This window comes from Gorilla gorilla, chromosome 19 (assembly GCF_029281585.2).
Source record: "Gorilla gorilla gorilla isolate KB3781 chromosome 19, NHGRI_mGorGor1-v2.1_pri, whole genome shotgun sequence".
Lineage (NCBI taxonomy): Eukaryota > Metazoa > Chordata > Mammalia > Primates > Hominidae > Gorilla > Gorilla gorilla.
Window position 1 is genome coordinate 94,250,629 of NC_073243.2, and position 10,366 is coordinate 94,260,994.

The 10,366-nt window shown below is 41.1% G+C and overlaps 2 protein-coding genes across 2 annotated transcripts; one reads left to right on the top strand and one right to left on the bottom strand.

Moving 5' to 3' along the window:
• Positions 1-271: 271 nt before the first annotated feature.
• LOC101150816 (histone H3.Y-like) lies at positions 272-697 on the top strand. Its single transcript, XM_019012997.1, has one exon. It carries the CDS (start codon positions 272-274, stop codon positions 695-697), a length of 426 nt encoding a protein of 141 aa, XP_018868542.1.
• Positions 698-9,772: 9,075 nt separating this feature from the next.
• LOC129527881 (TATA-box-binding protein-associated factor 11-like protein 14) lies at positions 9,773-10,366 on the bottom strand. Its single transcript, XM_055366865.2, has one exon. The coding sequence runs from the start codon at positions 10,364-10,366 to the stop codon at positions 9,773-9,775; it is 594 nt and encodes a 197-aa protein (XP_055222840.2).

Consider the following 10,366-nt stretch of genomic DNA (forward strand, 5'->3'; position numbering starts at 1 on the left):
ATTCCTGGCTGCTGCTGTGTAGACCAAAAAAACCCAGGACACTCCGGGAAGACTAAGCAGCCCGAACTCCGACCCACAGACCTGAGAGCTGCTAAGTCTAGGGCTGGGTTTGCAGGGACGGAGTGTGTGGGAGAGTCCTGCGCATGGATCTCAACTCACAGGCTCTCTGAAACTTCTCCACAGCCCCACCGCCCTCTCTCTCTGACCGCAGCACTGCCTGCAGCCAGCCAGGCTCAGCCCAAGGAGAGGGGAGAGGCCACCGCACCGCACCATGGCGAGCACCAAGCAGTCCCCGCACAAAGCCACCACCTGGCAGGACACCAGGAATCCCCTTGCCACCAAAGCCGCCCGCAAGAGGGCACCGCCTAAAGGAGGGATCAAGAAGCCTCACCGCTACAGGCCTGGCACCCCGGCGCTGCGCAAAATCAGAAAGTACCAGAGGTCCACTCAGTTGTTCCTGCCCAAGCTGCCTTTCCAGTGCCTGGTGTGCGAGATTGCCCAGGCCATCAGCCCGGACCTGCGCTTCCAGAGTGCGGCCATTGGCTCCCTACAGGAGGCCAGCGAGACCAACCTGGTGCGCCTCTTTAAAAACGCCAACCTGTGTGCCATCCATGCCTGGCGTGTCATAATCATGCCCAGAGACATGCAGCTGGCCGCCGCCTCCGCACAGAGGGTGCTTAAGAGCCCACGCTCCTAGAAAATCTTGCATTGTAAATGATTTCCTTTGCGTTCTGTTCTGTTTTTCCTCCTCTCTGTTAATGATAGATATGATGTTAGAAGTTGTGTTCAGTATCGGTATCATTTCCCACATGGGGTCTGAAAGTAACTAAGCATATGATTGAGAGCAAAAACCGAGGCAGAAATCACAGGTAGTGACTGTGTTTCTATTTTCTTTTAATTGTAAATTTTCAATCTACATTGAGGAGTTAATGCATTCATGTCAAGTGGAAATGTCTGTGTGAACACGTTTCAGTAGTTCAAATCAAGAACAATTGTAAAAAAATTTGTTCCTTAATTTTGTTGAAAACCAAATAAACTTGTCCAGGCGTGGTGGCTCACGTCTGTAATCCGAGTACTTTGGGAGGCCAACGTGGGCTGATCACAGGGTCAGGAGATCTAGACCAGCCTGGCTAACACGGTGAAACCCCGTCTCCACTAAAAATACAAAAAATTAGCCGAGCGTGGTGGCGGGCGCCTGTGGTCCCAGCTACGCAGGAGGCTGAGGCAGGAGAATGGCGTGAACCCGGGAGGCGGAGCTTGCAGTGAGCCGAGATGGCACCTGCATTCCAGCCTGGGCGACACAGCGAGACTATGGGGAAAAAAAAAATTATAGGTGTCAAACAGATAATGTCTCCTGTGATTGATCAAACAGTAGATGAGATCCACACTTTGGCTTTCTCCATATACAGTTCCATGTTTGCAATGTTCCCTGTCGCCTGGGCTGTTCCTACTAGTTTGCTATGAACATACATTGATCTCTACTTTCTACAATATGAATAGACTATGTATCCACAAGTCACTTCACATTAGGGTTGGCAGAATAACCAGTGTGGGTGTGTCTGTGGTGGGAAAGGGAGAGAGGCATCCTGTAAAAGTCTGATTCATTCCATCAGGTGCAGGTCAGTGTCCTAGAACCAGGTTACTGCCGTGGACATGGCTGTAATGACCCAGGTCTTTGTCGGGGAGGTGGTAGGAAAAGCCCTGGACGTGTGTGAGATGTGGGAAGAAGCCTCAGTTACACCCCGGACATTGGAAAAAGGCCTTTCACAGGGGACAACCCAGGTACCGTTTCCCCAACATCCAGTACAAAAAAAAATAATCATCTTCCTCTGGGAAGATATTGGTATCACCCAGATGAAGGCAGCAGCCGGTTTCAGAATCCCTTCAAATCATGTTTATATTTCAGACCAGGCACAATGGCTCATTCCTGTAATTCCAGCACTTTGGGTGGCCGACAGGGGCAGATTGATTGAGCTCAGGAGTTCCTGTCTAGGCCAGGAATCTTGGCAAAACTTCCTCTCCAAAAAAAAAAATTAGGTGGTGTGGTTGCTGGTGCCTGTGGTTTCACCTACTCAGAGGCTGAGGTAGAAAGATCGATTGAGCTCTGGAGGTGGAAGTTGCAGGGAGCCAAATCGACATCACTGACCTTCCACCTGGCCAACAGAGTAAGACTCTGTCTCAAAAAGCTAACAATCATTGTCATTATATTTGGTTCTCTGAGGTCCATGCATGAGCGGGGTCTTTCTGGGTCTTCCTAGTTGGAGGAAGAAAGGTACATGGGCCTTGGGCATCCTGTGGATGTGGAGCTGTTTCCAGAGAGAAAAAAGACATCCTTTTAAGAGACTGTGGTGGATACACACTAAATCCTGAAGTTACTATGACTTTGGATGTTTTTGCTCAAATGTGATTTTGAAGAGATAAAACAAACAGTAAGTCTTCCAATACTCTATCTAGAAAGTCCCGGGCTTTTTCTAAAGGCACTGGAATGGGTACTTTGTAAACATTTAATGCTTTTCCATAATTTTCCTGGGAAATCAACCAACTGTTTTTCAGCTTGCAAAATAAAAATGAAGTTAAAAATTAGTTTTTCCTCTAAAACGGGATATTCACATTTGGACCAAGATTGTTTTATTTCACGGAGTGATCTTTCATGATGTTAGAGTGGTAACACACTCTAGGAGCTACATGAAAAACTACACAGAGAAACACAAACCCCAGAGACCCTGTCTAATCTCTTCATTCATTTCCACGCCTTCACCTCCAAAGAGCTGTTCCCAATGTAAACTATATTAATGGCTGAAATAACATATTGGTGTGTGTTTTGTGCTTGTCTAAAACAGAACTGCATACAATAACAATATATTGTTATACTAGATGATGTTTTATTTTTAGTTTATTTTTCAGATTATTGTATTAAAAATATAACGTCCTCTTACTGTAGGAGTTGAGCACTAAATATTTTGTGTAATTCCTATTTGTAATTATACTGACATGTAATTGCCAAATACCCAGTATATAACATAAACAGTAATAAATATATAGCAAAAATAAAATGGAGCTCCAGTTTTCAGGGTGACACCTAAGGGAATTCAATGTCATCACTCTAACTTCACAATCAGAAAAAAAACTGAAAAAGTAAAGAATCAATATCTCCTTTGAAATCTCTCTGAGTGATGATGTCAGAGGCAAATACAAAGGGAAAATAAAAAGATTTCATGGTTTTTTATCTTCAAAGTATGCTACCAAGCTGTAGGAACCAAAATGGTAAGACATTGGGATAAAAACAGACACCTAAGCCACTGGATCAGAGCAAAGAGTCTAGAAATCAGTCCATACATATACAGGCAACTGATTGTTTAAAAAGGTGCCAACAACCCACCACCACAAAACCACAGTTTCTTCCATCAGTGGTGATAGGAAAACTTGGTATCCCCATGAAGAAAAATGAAATTTGACCCCTATTTCATACTGTACACAAGAGTAAATCAAAATAAATTAAAAACTTGAAACTATAAACCAACTAGAAGAAAACAGGGGACATCCTCATTGACACCGGTTAAGCCAATAACTTTTGGAATATGACCCAAAAGCACAGACAATGAAAGGGTGAATAGACAAATGGATGGCAACCAACTTAAAAAAATATCTGCAAAGCCGACAAAACAATCAACACCATGAAGAGATAAAATCATAATGAGAGAAAATATTTTCAAACCCAACATCATATAAGGGATTAATTACTGTCCAAAATACTCTAGGAACTCAAATGACTCAATAGCAAAAAACAACACAATTTAAAAACCTGGCAAAGGACCTAAATAACATACATTTCTGAAAAGAAGACATACAGTAGCCAACAGGTATGTGTGTGTGTGTGTGTATATATATATATATATATATATATATATATATATGTTCAACATCACTAATCATCAGAAATATGCAAATTAAAGCTGAAAGAAGATATCACCTCACACTCATTAGGATGTCTATGATCAAAAAGTCAAAAGACAACACTTGTTGATGAGGATGTGGAGGAAAGGGAACCCTTGCACTATTCATGGGAACGTAAATTAGGACAGCCATTATAGAAAGCAGTATTGACGTTCCTCCAAAAATGGAAAGAATAGAGCTACCATATGATCCAGCAATCCCACACTGCCAGGTATATACCAAAAGAAAATGAAATCAGTATTGAAGAGATATCTGCACTCCCGTGTTAATTCGCAATAGCTAAGATATGGAATTCACCTAAATGTCCAAAAATGTATGACAGGATGGGATAAAGCTGATATACATGCACAATGGAATACTATGCAGTCTTAAAGAAAGATGTGTTGTCATTTGTGACACACAGATGTACCTGGAGAACATCATGCTACGTGAAATAAGCCAGGTGTAGGAAGACAAATACCAGGTCATCTCAATGATATGTGGAATCTCACAAAGTCAATCTAATAGATGTCAAAAAGAAGAATTCTGGTTGTCAGGGGCTGGGTGGCCATGGATGAAGGATTGAGAAGATATTTGTCGAAATACACAACATTTTATTTATATGGGGAGAATAAGCTCAAGGACTATATTACAACATGGTGACTATAGTTAACAGTATATCGTATTCTTGAAAAATGCTATTAGCGTGGATGTGAAGTGTTCTCACCACAGTAATACATACGTCAGCTAATGGCTGTCAATTACCTAAATTAGATATTAGACAATGTGCACATATTTTATAATAGCATTATGTACATAAGAAATATATACAATGAGATGTGCCTGTTTTAAATACAAATAAATAAATCAACAGTTGAGTGGTTGCAAGAGACCAAGGGTGAAGGGGGAGTGCATAGACGGGACACAGTGCATTTGTATGGAAGTGAAACTAGTCCATAGAATACAATAACTGTGGATACATGTAATTTTGCCTTTGCGTGAGTCCATAGAATGTACAACACCCAAGTGAATCCCTAAGGAGAGCTATGGTCTTGGAGTCAGAGAGATGTGTCCATGTAGGTTGAATGATTGTAGCCAACATACCCCTCTGGGGCAGAAAGTTGATAGTGAAGGGGGCTATGCAGATGTAGGGAAAGAGGATACGGGGAACCTCTGTTCCTTCTACCCAATTTTGCTGTGAACCTAAAGGTTTTCTACAAAAGTAGCTCTCCTTTTAAAACAGAAATGTGAACTTATTTTGTGAGTATTGATTATCATTGGATTTCCTGTTCTGTGCATGGTCTGTGCATTGCATACAAGGGCATTAAATTTCTACTACAAGTATCAGAGAAGCCTGTTAATAGTGTACTGAAATAAGGGCTTTTGTATGTGTGGTTTTTGTTTATTTGCTTGTTTGTTTTTGTCTGCTTTACTTTTTCTCATGCAGCCAGAGGTATGAAGGTAGCAGCTGTGACCTGGGTTCAGAAGTTCAGTGAACTCAGGGCCTTCACAGGGCTTCATGCCATTTTCAAAATGGGCAATGGAAACAAGGCTCAGCCCTGGCATCAAGATAAAAAAGGAGCCAGGGTGCCTCAGTGACAGGCAGGGTGACAGAAGACTGTGTGCTGGAGCTTCTGTATCTCAGTCTACCCTGGATTCACCCTCGATTTTAACATCTTCCTCAAACTCTGACATTGGTCTCACCTAGATCGTTGAAGCAGCCTTTTTCATAGTAACTTTCACTAAATATTTTTTCCTCCTTGAGTGAATTAAGTCATTTTTCTACATCTTCATAGTTGGAAGAAGAAAAGTATATGGATGGTCCTTGAGCATCTTCTGGACAGTGAGCTGCTCTGAGAGAGAATCCCTTTCTAAGGGACTATGATGGTTTCACACTGAAGCCGGAAGCTGCTCTGCCTTAGGATTTTTCCTGAGTTTTACTTTTTTGTCATGATGAGTTGCTAGTTCATATTGTCTGTTGGATTTTTTAAAAAGGCATTACTGATGAGATTATGGCTTTCTCACAAAAATACTATTTTAGTGAAAGTATTTTGAAAGTAACATGACCTGAATTTTCCAATACTTGTCAAGTACAATATTTGAACATGGCATAGTAGGTGAAAGTGTAAGAAGCAGAATTTGGCAAACACTATTTTTTCAGTTTTGAGGGTTTCAGGTTTTTTGGTTTCAGCCAAACTAAAGAATGTCCTAATGAGCTGTCAATTCACAGGTCCATTACAAACAGTTTCTGAAACTAAATCACAGTGTAATTTTTGGAGTATAATTCTAAAGAAATTTGAATAATCTGGTGGTATTGCTAACACAAAACAAGGGTTTTCAGCTTTTCATCTTTAAAAACAAACAAAAAACATGATGTGGAATTATCGCATTTTACCAAACAGCAGTATGCTCCCTTGAATATGTGACTAAGAAAAACTAAGTAATTGGAAAAAAAAAATAAAGGAAACATCTCATCTGTCTCATTAATAGTTTCGTTGAGAAAAATTTATTTTTAAAAATATGCTAGCTATGTCTTGATATTTCTAGACATGGCAATAAGTTGAACTTTCATGAATTGCCTCTCTAATATTTATGCTGCTTAAGAAACTATTCCCAAGATTTGACCGCATTCATTTTATAAAAGCCCTGCCCTCTTCTCCCCTATATATGTATACTAACATTCTGCTTTCTACCCTCTTCCATAGGAAACACAAATCCATCAATTGATCATTTTAGCCTTTCTAGTTTGGGTACAAAATTTTGTGAGTTGTACTTTTAAGCTTTGTACTTTATACTTCTAAAGACTAGACCCTAGATAATATGTGCTCGGGAAAAGTGGAGCTACCTTGCTTAACTTTATTTAGACGTATGCTAATTACTTGTGGAGGGCAAAGGCAGACAGTGAAGATGTTAAACTTATCCCAAAATAGTAAATTATGGAAAATAGTCAAGTACAGTCACTTTATTTATTAGGTATCTTGTCACCACTTTACCAGCACCAAACAGAGACCACATTTTTCTAGGCAGTCTCCAAATGTACATTATGAGATAGACTTTAAGAACAGTAATGAAGCTCCACGAAAAACTTCATTAACATGTAATACAATCAGCCATGAAAGCTGTCAAAGATTTCTCCTGGAAAGATACCACTTTCTACAGATTTCTTTCTTGAGAGCTGTGGCTGTATGATATTATATATTGACAAGATTTAGTATGTGATTATTAAAAAGTCAGGAAGCAACAGATGCTGGCAAGGCTGTGAAGATATAGAAACACTTTTACAATGTTTATGAGAATGTAAATTAGTTCATCCATTGTGGAAGACAGTGTGGCGATTCCTCTAGTATCAGAAATACCGTTGGACCGAGCAATCTCATTACTGGCTATATACCCAAAGGATTGTAAATCATTCTACTATAAAAACACATACACATATATGTTTACTGCAGCACAGTTTACAATAGCAAAGAGTTGGAACCAACCCAAATGCCCATCAATGATAGACTGGATAAAGAACCTGTGGCATATATACACCATAGAATACATGGCAGCCATAAAAAAGAATGAGCTCGTGTTCTTTGCGGTGACATGGATGACACTGCAAACCATCATTCTCAGCAAACTAACACAGGAACAGAAAACCAAACACCACATGTTCTCACTCATAAATGGGAGTTGATCAATGAGAATACATGGACACAGAAAGGGGAACATCACACAGCGTGGCCTGTCAGGGGGTGGGAAGCAAGAGAAAGGAGAGCATTAGGACAAATACCCAATGCATACTGGGCCTAAAGCCTCGATGATGGGTTGATAGGTGCAGCAAACCATTAGGACATATGTATACTTTTGTAACAAACCTGCACGTTCTTCACATGTATCCCAAAATTTAAAGGAAAAAAAAAAAAAAAGAATGTGTAAGGACACTGAACCTTCTCAGCTAATCCAATTTTCCTCTCTGAGAAAACAACGCTGTGTTCCAGCTCCTGAACTGACCTCTGAGACCTTGATGGGAACTTGTTTCTGTCTTCAGCAGTTCAGCTTTACTCAGACCCCACTCAAAGTATTGAGTTCTATCAGGGGCCAGAAAAATGTTCTAAGCTTGAGTGTGGAATCACCATCAGCACTGCTCTCTGCAGATGTTTGTCTCAACCTCAGGTTGCTTGGGCCAGGTTCTCTTTTCCTCTAGTGTTCTGAAAGGGCTAGACCTGCCACATCTGCCAGAATACAACTTCCAAGACTGCTCAATGCCATGAAAAAGGAATGAGCTGAGAGCAATCTAAAGACTGGGAGATATTAAGTCTCTTGGATCTTACTTCCTTTGGTTGCTCAAGCACTTCAATTCCTGACAGAGCCCTCACATCTCCATCATTTCTTCCAAGAACCTGTACCCTCCTTGTGTCTCTAAGACAAACTGGTCTAACTTGTTATATGCCTTTACAAGAAACTTGGTAAAATAAAAGGAAATCTAAACAATGTCAGAATATGGAGGTATGAAACATAATTTCCCCATACTTGGTAAAGTTGAGAAATTTGTGTGATACCCAAAGGCAGATTCTATGTACAATAAGTACTATTTTAAGAGCAAAAGCTGAGTGTATGAGGAAATAAAAATATATTTCATGGGGGTATCTTTGGCTTCAGGAAGAAAGAGTACATGTTATTCTCCATTCAATATTACAGCTGAACTATGGGGTCTTTTAGATCCTTTTTGCTTATACTCTGTGATTCAGGGGGCACATGGCAAAGGTAAACAGACTGAAATAGCACCATGGATATCTGTGAGCTGTGCTGGGAAGGTTCATGGTGATTCCATAATAAATCTCAGGTCTTTATTCTGTAATGAAAAATTACTCTTTTCCATCATAAAGGTAAAGCAGAGTATGTACAAGTAGAGTATGGAATAACTTTGTAACTTATGATGAACCTACTTGGTCCGATATTTTAATAACTTCTCCAGTGTCTCTGTACTCAGGTTTGATTTTCTCAGTGGATCATCAGTAGAATGAATAAAATCAAGAATACTCTAAAGCAATGTTTTGAACTAAATTTTAGTGTCTCTGGAAGCCCTGGTAATATCACCATGTGTAGCAAACGTGAAGTATCAGTAGGCTCTCTCTGTGCCTTTTAAACTACATATATGTTCATTACAAATGGCAGCTTGAGGAAAGGTGGCTTTGGAATTGGTTTCTCTCTAGTCTGACGTGATGCATCTATACGATATCGCATTTAATAAAGTAAAGGGTCACTTGCTGACATAAAGCACAGTAGGCAGGAATAGGAGAAGAGTCAACTTAGAGAAAAAAATGCTTTGTGATTTTATTTTTATTTCTGCACTTTGGAAAACAGTTTAACTGTTTTTGTGATGACTCACAAAAATACATAAGAGCATTGAAAATACAGAGAAGGACAACAATTGGGGAACATTTCTGGAGGCTTCACTTACTGAAACCCAGACATAAGTATACAAGCTAAGACACAGCTACACCAGGCTTCAGCATGAATCCATACAAATCTCTTGGAAAGGGCTTCCCTCTCTGAATGCAGCTCCCTGTCCACAGGATGCTCAAGGCCCAGGAACCTTTATTCTTCCAACTGGAAAGACATACAAAAATGCCACAATATGACCTCAGAGGCCCAAACATTTAGCCAAGGCTCCTATGAAGCAATCTGCTGTCTTCATCCAGGTAAGGCCAACTTCACATTTTAAGACACTAAGATCATGGGTAAATCCAGGGTAGACTGAGATGCAGAAGCTCCAGCAAACACAGTCCTGTCATTGGAAGATGAATGCAGTACTTACTCCTGCAAAAACAGACCCTTCCCTCTGGCCTTGGGCCTAGAACATGATTTTTTTATAGTTGTTGGGGAGGAGGCCCTTGGGCTTTAACCTGCGAACAACCTCCCTTAAATCCATGGGCTGCAACGGGGGCGCTTCTCCCCACATCTCACACATGTCCAGGGCCTCTTCCACCACCTCTCTAACAAAGACCTTGGCTATTCCAGCCATGGCAATGGCCGTGTTCTTAGGCACTGATCTCCCAGTGATAGACCACATCAGACGTGCAATGCGTGCTCTTGGGAAAGCTAACTGGCGACACACTTCATAGCGGGACAGCTGCTCCTCAGACATGGCAGAAAGCAGGGTTGTCATCCTCTGATCCTCCTCTGCATCCACGGTGGGCTTCCTCTCCTTCTTGCCTTTGGTATCTGTTTTCTGTCTTTTGGCTGCAGGAGGAGCTGAGGCTGAGGCCTCATTGTCACCTTCTGTGAGGTCCATGACATCCTCACTCCTGAGCTCACCTTCCTGAGCCCTGGGTTCTTCCAAGTTCCCATCTAGGGCCTCAGGGATTCCATCCTCGTTGCAGCCCTTCAGACCTCGGGGTATGGCGAACAACTCAGCAGACACACCTGTTTGCCTGCCTGTCTCCAT